This window comes from Panulirus ornatus, chromosome 20, assembly GCF_036320965.1.
Source record: "Panulirus ornatus isolate Po-2019 chromosome 20, ASM3632096v1, whole genome shotgun sequence".
Lineage (NCBI taxonomy): Eukaryota > Metazoa > Arthropoda > Malacostraca > Decapoda > Palinuridae > Panulirus > Panulirus ornatus.
Window position 1 is genome coordinate 10,025,935 of NC_092243.1, and position 19,429 is coordinate 10,045,363.

Consider the following 19,429-nt stretch of genomic DNA (forward strand, 5'->3'; position numbering starts at 1 on the left):
AGCGAGGTAGCGTTAAGAACAGAGGACTGGGCCTTTGAGGGAATACCCTCACCTGGCCCAATTCTCTGTTCCTTCTTTTGGAAAATTAAAAAAAAACCGAGAGGGGAGGATTTCCAGCCCCCCGCTCCCTCCCCTTTTAGTCGCCTTCTACGACACGCAGGGAATACGTGGGAAGTACTCTTAATCCCCTATCCCCAGGGATCAAGAAAAGAAAGTCTCTTATGAAATATAATGCTCTTATAAGATTGAATTTAAGATGTGCTAGCATAATATGAAGAATGAAATTTGAAAGATGAACATAGTATTTTTATGTATCTACCCATGTTTTGCTGTGGTAGAGTGTTGAAGTTTATGTTTGTTGTGCAATTCAAAACAGTATTCCTGAAATCTTTTCTCCAATAATGCATGTTGCATTTGATTGATAACATACAAATGACAATTGTCACAGTTCAAAAGTTAAGCTTTTCTTTTAAGTTACAGGTAGTGCTGTATTAGCAGACAGGAGGAAGAATAGGTCTGAACATTGCATCTGGCAATGTTTTTGTAGCTAATATAACCAGAATAACGCTTTATTTTAGATACTGATGTACATTTTACATTTTAAGTTCACTTACTGAGTACACTTAAAACAGAATTTTATCATCTTGCAGTTGTAATGCCTCCATCAGCAGCAGCACAAACACACTGATAATTCATAACTCAGTGAGTGATGACCTGTGGCATTATAGATGGGCTCCTGGTGGCTACTCTACTCCCATGGTTGGCAGGAAATCAATGTAGGTATCATTTAAAAAGACATTGTTTTGGACCTTATGCACCAGGTAGTGAGAAAAGTGAAGAAGGGATTGTATTTTGGGAGGAGCTGAGTGAGTACTTTGGCAGCTTTGATGCAAAGGATCAGATTTATGTATTAGGTTGAAAGATAAGGTAGAAGTAGTAGGTAGGAACATTAGGCAAGAGCATTGGGTAGAATTAGTAGGAACATGGGGTAGGAGCCTCTGGAAACACTGTGCTAGACTTGTCCTTTGCCAGTGGCCTGTTAAATGAGGCATTAAATGCTAAGAGGTGGTGCTGGGTTCAACGCCACCCCCCTTGAGGGCGTTCCAGAATGGAACAGGTGTCAGAGGTACAGATAGATAGAGATACCAAAGGTTGGTATGTGGTATGAGGCAGGATGATTGTGTAAGAAAGGACATTGTCTGAGAGGATCATTGTAGGGAGGTAGGGAGTTAGTCAGATTTTTTATATTTTTTATTGGAAGCTCCTCTCATAGACTGAAGTCTACATCAATGCCAGGCCTTATTGAAGTATAGAGAAGTTAATAAAAGGGAAAAAGACAAAACAAGGGAAAGTATTTACAAATTATGAAGTGAAATACCTGTCATGTAGAACCTGCCGGGTCATAGTTTTTGAGAGAGACTTGAGAGGGTTGACAGTTCCAAAGCTTCAAGGTGTAGGGAAAGAAACAGTTATCAAGACAGCCCTCACGTGAGTTACCAATTGCCTCACAGTGATCTTGTGATGGAGCAGCTTGCTGAGTGTTGCATGGTATAGATATTGGTGTGCCTGGATGGTTTGAGCATTTGTATGTGATGAGTGAAAAGAGAAGGATCTTTCATAGAAACTAGTTCAGTGGTTGTTATAACTGAAATGAATATATTTATGTTTTTATGTGTAAATATGTAAATGGTGATAATTTCATTATTGAATTGGCACTGCAAGGCTCACTGCTTTGCTCAACCTCCCCTTTCCTCCATCCTAGGTGACTTGCATGTTAAGTGTAGTGCTGTACTACTGCTGTGCAAAGAATGGTAACTCACTAGTTTGTACTTGATCTTTGTTTTAATACACAGCCTCCTCTAGGTGATTCTCACATTAACTTCAGTACCATGCCATGGCCATATATGTAAGCTCACTTTTTGGAATTATTCTTTACTTTTGAATTTCTTTCTTTCATAAATAGTGATGATTTCATCATTGAAATTGTGACACAAGGCTTACTTCCTTCCTTTAACTTCACCCATTTTCCAACATTCCACTATTTCCATTGGGTAGTCTATGCATGTAACTTCAGCACTGTACTAAAGCCATATGATATATGGTCGCTTACTTATCCATAGATATCCTTTACTTTTGCCTGTATTTCATTTTACTGCCAGAAACAAAAATTTGAAGACATTTTTTTTGTCCTGATTGTGTTCAGTATTCTTCATGTTGCCAAGAGTTTAAGGATGAAATATTGTCTGGATTGTGATGTTAATGTTAAGTAAATTGTTCATTGGCTAAGATGTGTACATTTAAGAGTTTGATTAAGAGAATTAGTGATAATGAATTTTTAGTGCTTGTGTAATGCAGTTGACCCAGCATTATTGATTTGTTATTGCTACAATTTGCAAATTGATGAATTACTGAAAGTAGTCTCCAAACTGCAACATATTCCCTCTTTATATAATACTTATGTATTTCATCTAGATGATATGAAATGTCTTTTAGATTAACGTTTTATAATTTTATTAAATCCTGTTTGTGAAGATGTGAAGAGATGTAATTTTAAAGAATTTTTTTTTGATTAGATTTCCAATTTTCAGGTCAGCAAGTCTTCTTGATGGTCAAGAAGGGGGATCTTCATACAACACTCAAGCACATCAGCTAAACATGGAATCTCTCAAACTCAGCTCACCACTTCTTAATTCCTCTGTCCTTTCTTCTTCTGTGCTTGACTCTTCGACAGTTAACTCTAATATGCTCAGTTCGTCATTACTGAATTCAAACCTCTTGGATTCCTCGCTTCTGGCTCGGAAAACACCTCTACCTTCATATCTTAGCCAAAGCAGTGTTCCTGGGTCACCCAAATTGTCCTCTCGTTCAGCCATTAAGTATCAAGCTGCAACAGACTTACCGGATATCCCTTCCTCATATTTAGATCAGTCTGAAGTGCTTAAGCATCTTCTGAAACGTGAGGGCAAAGGAAGTGGATGCAGTGACCAGAGTGCATCTAGTTCAAACAGTGGTATAAATTTGATAACTGATCACACTAGCACAATGACAAAGGATTTGTCACAAGCTCCATTGTTTTGTGATTTGGATGGCACTGTAAATTATGACTTGCTTAACTTGCCACCTCCACCAGCATACCCAATATGGCGATTAAAAGAGGCAGAAAAGCAGGAGCGGCAAGGGGAATTAGTAAAACATTCGATGGAGAAGTCTAGTTTGTCAAAGTCTCAGCCTGACCTGACTAAGTTGAGTAATGCCAAAGAAGCCACTAGTCCCAAGGATCTGATAAGTCAGAGGTAAGTTACATCTCTGTGATTCATATCCTAGGATTATTCTTGAATATGATTTAAACCCTGTGCTGTAAAAGTATGTGTTTGAATTTCAGTACAAAAATATATCAGTTTTATAATTTTTCTTCTAGCAGAGTTGTGTCTGGACAGACTGACTATGCAGACAATCCCATGCAAGATATAGCTGACATTTTAGCTCAGGAAAATAGTGCCTTAAAAATGGAAGTGGATATGTATCATAGGAAAGTTGCCAAACTTCAGAGGGTAAGTATTTCATAACATTAGTGTTGTAGTCCTTTCTCTCTTTGCTTTCATACTTGTTTGTTATTTCCTGCATGAGCAAGACAGCAGCAAAAACAGATGACTAAGCTTTATTCTGTACAAGTTATTTTTATTACAGACAAGATTTTGATTATTTGTATGTACTAGTTTTTGCTCATTGAGATATTTCTGTGTGAATTATGTTTATAACATTTTTATACCTAATTGTCTTACCCTCCTAAGCAAGGTAGTGTCAGGAAAAATTTACAGTGGCCTCACTTACGCGTATCCTCTCTTGAGTTGTTATCTGCAATATGTTAAAGATAGTGCCTACCTTCTGCAGCCGAGCCCCTCAGATTTATCTGTAGTTTACTTTGATTGCTTCATATGTCCTGGTTCAGCTCACTTATGGCACATTGTCCCTAGCCCCCATTTACGACATTTATATAATTTATCACACCCCATTAAGCTGTTCACAAACACACAATCTCTCTTTGTCACACACAACACTTGACAAAACTTCACTCATACAGCTCATTCTGTGTAGCTAGATTTTCCTGTGGTGAGCACTATGCAAAATGGTAGGAGAAACAGATAGTAGGTTGGGACATTTGGGCAGACATTAGATAGACTCATAAGGTAGGAAACTGTGCAAGCACTGTGCTAGAGTTGCATTCTGCCAGTGGCCTGTTAAGGGTGAGGCACAAAAGGTTAGGAAGCAGTACTGGAGTTTATTAGTCATGGAGACTCTTTTTCTGTGGCCACCCCCTTAGGGTAGCTCCAAGAGGGAACAGGCATTAGAGATATAGATAGTTAGATTGATAGCTTTCACTCTCCTTATTGTTCAAGCCCCGACATCCCAAATCTTTTAGCTGTATCTTTCCATCTTCTTAGTTTCTCATTCCCCTGCTTTCTCCAATTTTGATACATAAATCTTAGTTTATTGCTCACGGAGAGAATTTGTTGGCCTCATCCATATGTAAAAGAAACAGGCATGTAGAGGATAAAGGATTACACAAAAATACTAAATAAGCATAAGAACTCTCATAATATATACCAAAAGCATCAAGTCTAATACCACACATTCATAGTACAAATAAAAGCCAAATAAAAGCAAACACACTTAAAATCAACCATAGAATCATAATCGCAGCTTATTTATATACTCTTGATTATTCTGACACTAGAAGGAACAAACAATCTATTGTAACGTATATTTCAACTTGTTACTGATCTTAATCTTTTGCCAGATGGCATCATTTCATAATATGGATATAGTGGGTGGTCAGAATCATTCTGTATAACATTGCATCTTTGAATAACAGCTTTTTTGTATGGTTATAGTAATGGTTTCACATTCTTGATTTTTAGTGTACTACAACCATTTATGAGTGAATTAATTTACATACTATTAACTATGCAGACACTGGATGAAACAAATGATCTATTGTACTGATCTTAATCTTTTATCAGATGGCTTCATTTTATAATAGGGACATAATGGATGGTCAGAATCATTTTGTAAAACATTGCATCTTTGAATAACAACTTTTTTGTGCAGATATAGTAATGATTTCATATTCTTGATTTTTAGTTTACTACTACCATTTATGATTTTACTTTGTTCCCTCTTCAGTTCTGCACTACTGTTTCCATACCTACAGCATATGGGACAAGGTAATAAAGACTGAACGATGCTTGTATGAAACAAATCCGGGATGATACTATTTGCTTTTGATTTATGAAGTTTCCTGACAAAAAAAAACATTCTGGAGTTTCCCTTTTTATAAACTGATTCAGCATAAGAGGAAAAACTAAAGTTTTATCAATAATGGTACCCAAGTATATGTATTCGTGAACATTTTCAAAACATACTGGGTTTATAACTAAGGGTTGCTATATTACTTGTGTTGTACTGAAATCAATGACCTTTTCTTTAGTTTTGATGACATTTGGGTTCCAGAAAATTATTATTACACTTCTTGCCTGTCCAACACATCATTAATTTTACAAAGTGGGACTAAGGCAATATCATATACTTGCTTATAAAGCTTACTAGAATCATACACATCTGCAATCATTTGTATAAAGAGTGGACATTAGTGGTGATATCACACAACTGTGGGGAACACTTGTGTATGTTATTAACAAATCTGAATATTTATCCAGAAATTTCTCAAATTAATGTCTACACAACATAATGTCATGAATCCACAAGACAAGATACTAGTGGACATTCATATAAGTTTTTGCATTAGTATATGGGGTTAGATTGTGTTGAAAGCCCTTGAGAAGTCAGCAATCAAAATCTTTGCCCACCCCAGAATTTTAAGTACAGAATCAATAATGGACACATATTTTTTTTCTATGTTCAAGTTATAGGACATCCATTTGGTATTTAACCAGATCATACAAAAGCTTTTACATGTTCCGAACATTTCAATGAAATGTATGCTAAAGCCATCATTATACAACTTTGGTGACTGATTTTTAGGAACAGGCACAATTTTTAATGTTTTCCATAGTCTTGGTATACAAGACTAATTCAGAGAATATTGCATTCTGTCAGTCCTCAAGCACCTAACCAAGGACCATACAAATATCATTTCCAGACTCAAGCACCTAACTAAGGACCATACAAATATCATTTCCAGACATTTCATTAAAGTACATGTTAAATTCTTGATATACAGTACTATTTCAGAGAACATTGCTTTCTGTCAGTCCTCAGACACCTAATCAAGGGCCAAACAAATTTCAGATAGCTTGACTGAATAATCAGCAACAGTCACCAGGTTTCTTGAGCATGGGTCAACAACATTGTCACCCTCTTTCTTCCGAAACAGTTTTCTTGAGAAACTCGTACTGTTTTGCCACATTTCATCATGTGCATGATTTTCACTGCCACATCTCTTTTCCATATGCCATTTGCCACTACTCTCCTGTTGTTCATGCAATCTCATCTGAAATACATGAGATGTGCCACCCTGTCTTTTGACAATTTTAGTAGTACTTCAAACACTCACACCATTTCTTTTCACCTATATTTGCTTGTTTCCACTTCCCCTTTTGCTTTCCTCACTCTTGACTCCATTTTTCCTCTCATTCTCACCACACTTTTTGCCTCCTTCCAAAGCATTTCATTGTTCACTTTGAAGTTCTTAGATGCTTTCTAATTCCATCTCTTTTGTGTTTTTCTTTTAGCTTTTGTACTTTCTTTTGATTTCCTGCTGCTTTCTTTCATATTTCCCCCTACAGTTGAACTCCTTTCTGCAGGTACTCACTATACATCTCCCTTTTCTCTTTCACTAGCTGTTCATCTTCCTCATCCCACTACTTGCTAACCTTTTTCAGTTGTTTATGTATTACCTTCCACTTTCCTTGTTTTATTTACTTTTAATGTATTCCTGTTTCTGCCTGTTATATCTTTAAACTGTGATAATTTGCATTACAGTACTAGGTGTATCTTTTATTGATGATGCTGGAATTTAGAAGCTTTTGTTGCCTCAGTTGTGTGTTGAGATAATATGATTACTTTTGCATTCTTTATTGTTTGCCATCATCAGGTTTCTGCCACACTCTCATCCAGTGGTGCCCATGTCTTTTCATATTTCAGTATTGTAGGACAATGCTTGTGAATTTCACATGCTTGTGTATATTGCAGATATTAGCCTCTATGTTAAAGTCACCCAGGCCTTATTCTCCATTGTATTAATCATGTTTTCTGAAAAACCTCCATGCTACATCCTGTAGAATTTTCATAGCAGGCCCCTTATCGTATCAGCTATAGAGATGTAAAATTGTCCTATCTGTATGCCATTATATATAGAAAAGAATGAATTCTTTGACTTATTTAAGTTCTACTGCTTATAAAAGCCTCATCAATTGGTTAATTCTAGATATCCATAATTGTAATGCTGAAAATCAGAACTGCTTTCAAACAGTCATTTGAAATTTAAACTTTGTATTGTATGAGACATCACTAAGCATTCCATTATTTTTCAGTTTGAAATGGAAATTGTCAAAGTACATGAAGCTCATGAGGCTCTTGTCAAGTCATCAGAGCGTCGAGAACAGTTGGAGCGACTTGCACGTCATAAATTACATGCTGAGGTGAAGAGACTAACTGAGTTAAATGCAGATCTGAAGGATCAGATAGATGTACTCACTACTCAGATTGCTAATCGGCCTTTACCTACAGATAGTACTGATGCACTTCGTAAGGAACTGAATAAGCGGGATGTCATAATTGCCCAGCTTATATCACAGAGTAAGTAAAATGTATATCACACTGTTTGAATATCTACAAAGCATCTTTTGCAAAAAGATTTATAATGAAAGAAACAATTTTCTTGTATTTTCTTTTATCTGTTTGGTGAAAATAAGGGTATTTTTTTATTTATGTAAATAATGTTCTGTGTATATGAATGTTAAATAGATAAACAATGGACATGAAATATAAAAGAAATCTTAATTAAAAAATGTGTAAATGATTCGTAATGGATGTGTCAGATCATGCCTTATAAAAACCTATAAAGTATGTAATGTGTTTAGGTATATGTAGAATGAAGTCACACATGTAAAAAGAAATAATCATGGTCATCCTATACTTACATAAATAATGAGGGTCCGTGCCACCACCAAGGCTTGTCCCTACTTCAGTTCAACACCCTCCCACATCTACCCACACCAGGATATGTATACTACTTTTTTGGGTATATTCCTTGATAATGTGTGATACGACATATTCTGCAAGGATTTTTTTCTTTGTACACTGGGGAAGAGACAAACCATAAAGACTGGAATGAAAGTCTTAAAGAGTAATTTACAGTTACAGGCTTGTCTATACTTTAGGGGTCTGTCCATTCTGTTTGAATCTGTGCTTCTGTTGGGTTCCTGAGTGTCCCATGGATTGGATTCTGTATGTTTTTTTTATTCTTTATCCATAGTGATCTTGGTTAATATCTAGTAGTTAAGAGTCAGCCTTTGAGTACTAATGGAGATAAGTTGAAGTGCTGTATTAATAGGTTGCTGGACGATTGTTAGAAAATTGGTTTTCTATTGTTGGAATGGAGAAGAATTTGAGTTCTCAATGAACTTGAATTTACCTTGTACGATGTTAGGGATGTGTTTTGAGAAATACACATGTTAAAGACGTGAAGGAATTGTTGAATCTTAGTAGGTGCTTAGAGAAGTGCTAGTGAGACTGTTGGAGCCGTTTTAGAAGTGCTGAATTTGTTTTAGTGGACACTCCACTTTCAGTGAATAAGAATTAATTTTTGTTTGAGGTGGAAGGAACTACGTGAAGGGGAAGACTGAGGACAGGATGAAAGGATGGATTGAAAGAGGCTTTGAGTGATCAGGGCCTAATGATGCAGAAAGGTGTGAGGTGTGTATGGGATAAAGTGAATTTAAAGATTTGATAGACAGGACAGGTGGTGGTGTGCTGTAAATGGGCTGAACCAGGGAATATGAAGTGTCACTGGACAACATGAAAAGTCTTTGGGGCTTGGCTGTGGATAGGGGGGTCCCTGGTTTTGGTGGAATGTACATGGCAGCTAGAGTGTGGATGTGAGTCAATGAGACCATCCTTCCTTTGTTTCCGGTACTATCTCATTCATGCGAAACTGTTAAGAAGTATGAAAAGCAAAAAGAACTTCTGGGGAATCAAACAGACTTTTTGTAATAGATTTCTTCTTCACCAGTGTTACATTTTTCGATTCTGTAAGACCCTTGTGTATTTTGTCATTTTTACTGTGTCTCTTCTTAAGATTGTAAGAACTGCTGTTTGACAAGGAAAATGGAGCATATACCCACCTAAGATTTGTTTTGATTATGAAGTTTTGATACGTTGGAAACAATTGCTATTGCTGTGTGCACTTGTTGAAGTGATGAATAAATGTTTTGAGTAGTCATAGAGGAGATTTAGAAGGCTATTACATGCTCATGGGAGACTGGTTTTTAGAAATCATTGCTGTTATGCTGGGAAAATTTTAAATGTATTTTGAATGCTGTTTAAGTGATGGAGGTTTTAGAATATGTTGAAATAAAACTTAAATGTGTGGGAGTTTTGGAGTATATTATGAATAAAGCCTTATGCTTGACTTATATGTATTTGGAGTAACCATTACTTCATGTTGAAGAAATTTGATATCAGTGATAAATCTCTTGTCAGATGAATGAAAGATTGATCATACGAGATTTTGCTATAGAAGATGAGAAGAGTAATTATACTGAATTCATTAACCTGCTTTACTGAGAAGCCTCCTCTCCTCCTCAACTTCTCTCCCTCACTCCTCACAAGGAAAAGTATAAGAAACAGATAGAAAATGCTGTAGACAAAATATGGCAAAATGAGGTTTAGTAAAAAAAAAAACATATATTTATTGATACATTTTTTTTTATTTTTGCAGATAAGGAACTGATCGCTGCTAAAGAACGGCAAGAAATCGAACTAACTGCCCAAAGGCAAACTCTCAATGAACAACGAACTCACATAGATATCTTAGACTCTGCTTTAACCAATGCTCAAGCTAATGTAGTCAAACTGGAGGAAGAGGTAATAGAATGATGCAGTACATACTATAGCCCATAATTAAAAAAGAATTACCTAATTGGTACTGTACGAAGTTTGTGAGAATTTTTGCATTTAGACTCTTTTATTGATTTCTTTTTTTGGAAACAAAACCAAGTATGAAAGGAGTTCTCATACTGTTATTGATCTCTGACAAGTGTATGTTGAAGCATATATGAAAGGGTTTTTGAAACTTTGATGGTATGAGGGGGATAGTTGGGTAATGTAGAGAAGAGATTCAGTGAAAGCTAGTATTTGAAATAGCAGTGGACTATTTTTTCATCTTATTTTTTTCTACGAGTCAGGAAAGTGTTGTGTTGCTGTGGTTGGTTGTGTTACTGTTTTAATAATGGATGAAGAAGAGATTTTGATAAAAAGGACCAACTTTTTATTATGAATTAAGAAAGAAAATAAGAGAAGTAAGGATGTAAGGAGGCTAGATTGATGATATATGTAATTAGAAGAGTAGGCAAGATTTTTTTTAAATGTGGCATATGGATAACATGGAAGCTAAGCTTGGTGCTAAAGTTAGGCAAAATTAGCTGGGTCAGATTATTTAGTACTTAGTGACTGTATGTAACCATTGATATCCCAAGTGTGTCATGTGTGAAAAATACATTATTTCTAATGTGAATAACTGATTTTAGTATGATTAATAGGGGGGTTGGTAAGTATGTGTTAATGGGGTTGGGGACCCCCTTTTTGGCAAAATTTATTTCAGTGGAAGGTCTGTGCATGCTTGACCCTGACCATCTCCATGGAAATGGAGATAATAGATCAGTAGATTTCAATTAAGCATATATGAGACAACGCTGAAAAGTACTGAAATGTATTTGGAATAAAGCGAAAAGGTTTGACATTAGGTTTTGGTATGGTTTAAAAGAAGGGTGTATGACTGAAGGGATCACACTTAAGTTTAGATATGAATGAAATAGAAATGTTCTTGAAAAGTTATTTAAATTGTAGGATGTTATTTACAAAATCTGGTGGAATGTGAATAAGTGTGTTGCTTGTGCATCATTAATGGTTTTAAAGAATTTCATGTAGAAATTATGAAAGAAAATCCCAGGGGTTTACTTTTAATGAGTGATTGGAATTAATGGTTAGAATACATAGGAGGCAGGAGCAACAGTTAGGTTTGGGGTCTTCAGGAACCAGTGATGTTAGTGAAAGCATGGAAAGGGAACATGTTTAGTGATGGATCTAAATGTTCATAGTTTTAACAGAAGGAAAATCATGAGTGTACCTAGTTTAGACACAAAATCATGAAGGAATAGACACTGATTGAAGAATTTTGTTACAGTAAGATATGGATAGTAGCATGTATGACATGAGTTCAGGTATTGGGTGATAATATTCTAGATTGAAATGGCTGGAGGGCTGCCATTGAGAATGCTAAAACAAGATTTAGGAAGTCAAGAGTGAGATGCAGAATTGATTAACTGGGCTAAAAATGTTTGACAAGAAATTAACCTGTAAGACTTCAAATAGAAGTAAAACTGTTGTGCTGAAATTGATGTCTAGTAATGTTCTATTAAGAGTGAGGTGGTAAAGGGTAAGAAGTGGCACTGAAGTTCACCATTTGTAAAGACACTTGTTGTGACCACCCAATTGAGGAAGTTTCCAGAGGGAAGTGGCATCAGAGAGATAGTTAGATAAGGTGTATGTTTGAAGGAAGAAAATTTTTAGGAAGCAAAGTGTTTTAGAGTCCTAGGAGTAGACATGGCTGTGAATGGAACCAAAGAGGCCAAAGTGTGTCATAGGGTGGATGAGGGGGTAAAGGTTCTTAGAGCACTGAAGAATGTGTGGAAATAGAGAATGTAATCAGGGAAAGAAAAAATGGTTAGGTTAGAAGGTATAGCAGTCCCAACAATGTTATGTGGATGCGAGGCATGGGCTGTAGATAAGGCTTTGCAAAGGAGGGGAGCTATGTTGGAAATTTAATGTTTGAGGATACTGTGTGGTGTGATGTGGTTTGTGTAAGTAATGAAAGGGTAAGAGAGATGTGTGGTAATAAAGAGAGTGTAGCTGAGAGAGCTGAAGAAGGTGGGCTGTAATGGTTTGGATATATTTAGAGAAAGAGTGAGGAAAGGTTGAGAAAGAGAATTTATGTGTCAGAAGTGGAGGGAACAAGAACAGGGAAACCAGTTTGGATGTGGCAGGATGGAATGAAAAGATTTTGAGCTATTAGGACCTAAGCATGCAGTAAGTTGAAAGGCATGCATAGGATAGAGTGAATGGAAAGGTTGTGGATATGGACTGAAACAGGATATGTGAAACATCTGGGGTAAACCATGGAAAAGTCTGTGCATCTAAGTTGTAGATAGGGAGCTGTGCTTTAGGTGGATTGCACATGACAACTAGAGAACAGATGTGAGGGGATTCGGCTTTTCTATGTTCCTAGCCATACCTTGCTAATGCAGGAAATGGTGATCAGGTATCAAAAAAACATAAATAGTGATGTGATAATGTAAAAGTGATATTATGCATTGAGAGTCTTCTTCAAATTATATTTTGTTAGCTTTTCATTTTGAGTATATTCTTTCATCTGAATTTTCATTTTTTATGTGGAAATGAAATTTCTCATAAAAGTTATAAAGTACTTGTTCCTTCTGCACTTATTTTACTAGTCACGTAAGAAGCAGAATTTGGTGGAGCAAGCAGGACAGCTGAAGCGCCTGTTGGTATCCCTCCAATTGGCAGCTGACAGGAGAGAACAGTCAGAGAAAAATCTTCGTGTTAAACTGGAGAAGGAGATAGAACAACTTCGTCTTGGTTGTAAACAGGTTAGTGATGTGAATGATTTTTTCATCTGCTTTTAAGATGTAATGGTGAAAGTAAACCTATCAGGTGTAGAAAATCATGATTTTTTCTGTTTGTAATATCCAGTTGTGTGCATTGCTTCTTGGCAAGCATTTTGAGCACTGTCAGTTAAGTCTTTTGTCATAGACTCAGATTATCATATTTTTGTTATAAGGCATTAGTACTTACCAAGCCTTGAGTAATTTTATGACAAATTGATGATCTCTGTGTCATAGCATGTACTGGCTGACCAAATCCTTGTGACTGTGAGGTTAAACCACTGGGAGTAAGTGTGAGCTCTAGTTCTTGTAATTTTCATTTCTGGGACAGATATGGGGAAGATCAGAAACGTGAAAATAGGTTTTTTCACATTTCTTCTAGCCACTTTGTAGTGATCTTTGTGTTGCACATGATAAAAGATTTTGATTCTTTATATTCATTCCAGTTAAAACAGTCATTTAAAACCTAATTTTGATCGGTTATTTTTTAGTAGAATTACATTCAGATTGGAGTTAAGGCATACCACTCTTCTAGATAGATGTGAATCTTTCTTTGAAGAATCTGAGTAGATGTGATCATCCCAAGCCTTTTTCATAATAATGATGTAGCATATAGTACCTTGTTTCATTTAAGAGTGCCTCATAAGAAACCCTTTCATTGGGTTTTGATGTTAATCTGTTTGGCCTTTTTTGGGGGTTAACTGCCTCATCACTGTAGTTCAGGATGGACCTTACAAAAGTACGAGGCATTTTAGCGTAAAATTGTATTTGGCAATTAGCTGCTCAGCATCTCTTCATGAAGACATATTTCCTTATAGCCTTGAGCTCCAGGAAAAGTTAGTGAAATACAAGTAATATGCACACAAAAACAGGCTTGTTTTTGATTACGTACAGGTAAAGGCAAAATCAGTCCCCAGTTCTTGGATAGATTCTCTGTGAAACTATTCAGTTTATAAGTAGCCCTTTTGTTATCACATCTTGGAAGAGTTCTTGAAGAGATTAACACCTTTTGGTCTGTAGAATCTCCCAGCAAGTGAAATGAAATAGTGTTTACACAAGAATAGTCTTCCTTTTTGTGACTACTTGTAGTTAAGATAAACAAACCCCAGATTTTTTATTAAGTTGGAAACTATAAGGTTTGTAATAGCTCTTTTGTCAATAGCTCTTAGAAGCATCTTCATGAAATAAGTGCTTTTTGTTTAGTAAAATCTCCTGGTCTTTTAAAAATTAGATTTTTTTTAGATGAACATTTACTTGTCCCTTTCAGCAATCTCTGAAATCCTATTTGATGAGGATCATCTTGGAATGAGATACCCATTGTATTGGTTCAACCTGGTCTTTGCACTATAACCCATATTGTAGATATCTGGGAGTGGACTTGGCAGCAAATGGAACCATGGAAGCAGAAATGAGTCATATGGTGGGGAGAGGGGGGGTAAAGTTTCTTGGAGCAATGAAGAATGTGTGGGAGAGGACCTTATCTCGGAGAGCACAGATGGGTATGTTTGAAGGAATAGTAGTTCCAACAATTATATATGGTTCAAGGCATGGGCTATAGATAGGGTTGTACAGAGAAGGATGGATGTGTTGGAAATGAAATGTTTGAGGACAGTATGTGGTGTAAGGTGGTTTGATCGAGTGAGTAATGAAAGGGTAAGGGTAAGATGAGTGGAAATAAAAAGAGTGTGGCTAGGAGAGCAGAAGAGGGTGTGTTGAAGTGGCTTGGATATATGGAGACAATGAGTGAGGAAAGATTGGCAATAAGGTATGAGAAAATATTTTGTGCATTACATATGGCAGCTAGATAATGGATATAAGTGGATGTGTTCTCTCACTTTCTGTTCCTGTGTTACCTCGCTAACACAGGAAATGGTGGTCTGTTGTTGGGAAAAGTTTTTTAGCACATTGCCGTTGTCTCCTTGACACTTGAAGATGTAGAAATGGTCAACTAGTGTAATTTTCTATGGAATTTCATCATAGCCAACCTTTTCCGATTGTTGAAGGGAACATAATAACTAAGGATAATTTTTAACATAAGTAAAAGCTGAATATGTATTTAACAGATTTCACAAGCATATTTTGGCAAAATATTTGGTGTCATAATTTGTGATATGCTGTGCTTAATTTGTTTGAAGATGATTTCCCCTGGGCTGGTGTGTTAAAATGAGAGTAGAAGTTTATTGGATATCACATGGATGTATATTTTGTAGACCTGGATGAGCTTCATTCCTAGAATTTTGTTATTTAATTTATTCTTTTATTAATCATAATTTTTTAAGGTTAAAGGATATGGTATTTGGTTTTCAGGATGGACCTGGAAGCAAATTAAGTGATCTTCGTCGAGAGATCAGAGAAAAAGATGAAAAAATTATGATTCTGGAAGGAGAGGTCACGAAGTGGGAGCAGCGTTACTTACAGGAGTCAGCTATGAGGCAGTTAGCCATAGATGCTGCATCCATGCCCAAGTGCGTCACTTAAGTGTCAGTGATTTCTGTGTACTATGCTTGTTTATCAAATGAAGCATTAAGATGACGTTAGGTTAATTGCAAAGTCTTTTTTGTATTAAGTGCTGTGTAACCTTATCCGGGAAGAATGCCTTTTGCAGGATTAGCAGCAGCTGTAAATGAATAGAGAAATCTTTCAGTTGTGAAAAGTGTATAGTTGTATGAAGAGGCTAGTACAGTGTTCCCACTATCTTTTTGAAATAGAGTTTTTTTCAACCTTTAAGTAGTAAAGATACAGGTACCTACAGAAAAAATAGGAGAGCATCTTCAAAATAATGAATAGAAAATAATGATATTCGTGCTTTACAGTTTTGTTCATTGCAGTACAGTGGAAAGAATGCTACCCTTATATCTTGTGTGTGTCATAGGATGCAACTAAAAGGAGCAAGATTACGGTGCTAGAAGCACTCTTTTTCTTGTGGTTTGCTATCTTAAGACTAAGGACAGAAATGCTCCTCAAAAGGTCTAGGCTTGGGTGTCTGAATGTGCATGGGACATAACCAGGATTGAAAGAAGGGAGAAATAGGTACATAAGTATGTTTGGGGATAGGAACCTGGATGTTCTTGCTTTGAGTGTAAGTAAGTTCAATAGGAATAGGAAAGAATAGTTTGAAAATGTCTGAGGGGTAAATTCTAGAATCCCATCTCTTCCTTAGTTTTCACCCTGACACTGTCTGTCTATCTATTTATATCTCTAGTGTCCATTCCCTCTGGAAACTGCCTCAAGGGGATGGCCACAACAGGCTACTGGCAAAGGGTAACTTTAGCACAGTGTTTCATTGTTTTCAGCATTTCTCGTAGTGTTTTCATAGGCTCTTATGTAATGTTCCTACGAATTTCTTCTACTTCTTTTGTCTACCTGATGTGCCATCCTGTTACCTCTACCTTATGTTCCTATCTACTGCTACCTAATGTTTCACCTAATGCTCCTGTACAGTGTACAAGAGAAAGCAGCAGGAGGAAGTTGCAATGGCTGAAAATGAGAGATGGTGTGAGAGTATTGATAAACTTCAGGGAGAATAAGAAAATGTTTTAGAAGGTGAGTAATGTGAAGAAAACAAATGGGAGCTGATGAAAAAGTGGTTACAGACAAAGAGGTGGTAAAGAGGATATGGAATGAGTATTATGAAGGACAACTGAATGTATTAGAGGATAGAGTTGCAGACAGGAGGTAATTAGGGCAAGGAGGTATATGAAATGAGACATGATGAATGGTTTGGTAAAAAGAGAGGTTAAAAGTCTTGTGTGCAAAGAAGTTTGGCAAAGTGGCTTGAGTTGATAGGTTTGCAGTTGAATTTTCTTAGTAAGAGGTGACAGTGTTGTTAATGGGCTAGGTAGGGTTTTTCATTGTTTGTACGGCCCAAGGTAACATTCTTGAGGACTAGGAAAATGCTTGTACATTACTGTTATATGATGGCAAGGGGGACAAAAGTGACTGCTGGAATTTAAATTACTGTATGTCTGTTGAATATACGTTTTAAGTTGTATAGGAAAGTGGTTATTGAGAGGATGGTGACATGCACTGAGCATTAGATTTCTTTTTTTTTATATTGAAAGCTCAAGTCATGGACAAAAGTCTACATCAAGGCTAGTCCTTGATTAAAATATAGAAAGGATTATGAAAGGGAAAGAAGTCATAAAGGGAAGTATTCAAAAATTTTGGAGGAAGTGAGAAACACCTTTTAAATTGTGCCTGGTCATAGTTATTGGGAAAGACATGAGAAGGTAGAGATTGAGATGTAGGGAAAGAAACAGTAATCAAGATGCACCACCGTTGAGTTGCTTGTACGTACACACTAATCATGTGATGCAGCAACTTGCCAAATATTTCATGGTCTAGCTAGTGGTGGGGGCACACAAACAGCCAGTTCTATCTATCGATCTATCTATATTTCTGATGCCCATTCCATTCTGGAACTCCCTCAAAGGTGTGGCCACAGCAGTAGAGTCAACATAGTGAACTCCAGTGCTGCTTCTAAGCCTTTAATGCCTCACCCTTAACAGGCCACTGGCAGAGGGCAAGTCTAGTACAGTGTTTGCAGAGGCTCCTACCTAATGTTCTGACTGATTACTTCTATCTAATGCTCCTGCCAAATGTTCCTACTTACTGCTTCTACCTAAAGTTTCAACCTAATGCTCTTACCTGAATGTTCATACCTACTATTTCTATCTATTGCTCCAGCCAGTTTGCCAAAAGGCAGGGGTAACACATAGCTTTCACCACAGGAAAATCTAGTTACAAAAAATGAGCTGTGTGGGTTAAGTATTGTCAAGTTGTATGTGTGATGAGGAGAGAATGTATGATTGTGTGCAGCCAGTTCTTGAGAGAAAAACAAAAATAATGCCTGTAGAAGATGGAAAGTGAACCAACATTGCAGCTTAGGGCAAGAAGGTCAAGTTTTGAAGTAAGGATGTAGAGCTAGAAGCACCCTAGATGTGAGATCAGTACTTCATGCAAGGATGAATTAGTCCATTGTATAAGTGGAGCAACTGTTCAGAAGAGAAGAAATTTCGACATCTCAACAAGACTTCCAGTTTCTTAGGGACAGATTCGGCTATTTTCGTAATTTGGGGTTTCCAAGAAAGAGTGGATGTTACAGTAATACCAAGTATAGTCATTGTATCTAGTGGTGGAATTACAGAACTGTCAAAGGGGAGATGAGAGTTGGGAAAAGTTTTCAATGGACAGGTTGGTAGGAACTAGGTCTTGGAGGCATTAATCAGATTTCATCTACCCAACTGAGACATCCTGTCCAAGTCTGGTTTATTGAGGAAGCTGTGTCAAGATAAGATGCAGAATAATTGAGAAAAGGAGGAGCAGAATTGAAGGATGGGGATGAATGCAGTGTTGAGTAATCAGCGTATGAGTGCATTTGGATATTTGTGAAGAAGAAATTGCTGAAAAAAAGGAGAGAGCAGGAGACAGGATAGAACCTTGAGGAACACCACTGTTGATGGAGAAAGGTGGGGAGGCTGATCCATCAACAACCATAAGAGATAGATCGGCTGCAGGGGAAGCTAGATACGAAGGAGCAAAGTGAGGGAGGGAAGCCAAAAGAGGGGGAGTTTAGAGATGAAACCCTGGTGCCACACCTTGTCAGAAGCTTTGGATATGTCAAGGGCAACTACACAAGACTCGCTAGAATCTTTCAGTGATGGGTACCAGACATCAGTAAGATAGGAAAGAATGTCACCAGTGGATCTCGCCGTACAAAAGCCATGCTGATGATCAGAGAGAAAACAGAGATTCATGGTGTTTAAGGATATGGGAGTTGAGGAGGAATTCAGAGACTTAGAAATGTTAGTCAAGGCAATAGGATGATAGTTGGAGGGATCAGAACAGTCATCCTTCTTAGGGTGACAAATTACCAATTCGGTTACTTAGTTCAACCACACTGTGGAAATTGCATTTTATTATGTTATTTGTGTGTTTTTTTTCTTACTCCCTTTTGTTCCACTATCAAAAAATATTTGCATTACTTCACAAAAGATAGATATGCTGCCTAGGTAGGAAATATTACACTAGAGATGCGTTCTGCCAATGTTCCTTAGAGACAGTAAAGGCTGAAACGATGCACAGGAGTTCAGTTATAGAATTTTTTTTTTTTACCATGGCAACCTCCTTGAGGAAGTTCATAGAGGGAATGGGCACCAGAAGTATAGATGAATATAATAGCATGGAAGATAAAACCCAGTAATGTTCCTTTTAGCTTGGGCTACTGTTGCTGGTGGCCAGGGTGATCTGGCTAGACATAATTTATTCTCACTTTTCCCACAATATCCCCCCTGCTTGTGTTTGTTAAACGTTATTTTTGGGTTTTTGAGTTAGGTGGAATGTGTCTGAAAGGAATTATATTAAAGTTAGTGTGAATTGAAAAGCTAATTGTCATTTTGACAAGTAGAAGATAAGAATTGGTAACATATAGGTTGATCAATGTTTAGAAGTGGCATAATGTTTCTTACTTTCATTCATACTTTCCATAGCTTTTTTTAAGGATTTAT

At 36.8% G+C, this 19,429-nt stretch overlaps 1 protein-coding gene across 6 annotated transcripts in view; it reads left to right on the forward strand.

Annotated features, from left to right (window-relative positions):
• Positions 1-19,429, forward strand: part of LOC139755911 (uncharacterized) — a 72,137-nt gene that overhangs the window by 17,783 nt on the left and 34,925 nt on the right. For 4 of the 6 annotated variants that reach the window (XM_071674653.1, XM_071674657.1, XM_071674655.1 and 1 more), the window contains exons 4-10: positions 651-776; positions 2,589-3,293; positions 3,419-3,551; positions 7,554-7,818; positions 9,962-10,107; positions 12,753-12,908; positions 15,231-15,388. In XM_071674653.1, the coding sequence (XP_071530754.1) occupies positions 651-776; positions 2,589-3,293; positions 3,419-3,551; positions 7,554-7,818; positions 9,962-10,107; positions 12,753-12,908; positions 15,231-15,388 (1,689 nt within the window). The remainder of the gene's footprint in view (positions 1-650; positions 777-2,588; positions 3,294-3,418; positions 3,552-7,553; positions 7,819-9,961; positions 10,108-12,752; positions 12,909-15,230; positions 15,389-19,429) is intronic. The other 2 variants (XM_071674656.1, XM_071674658.1) reach the window with 1 other exon arrangement.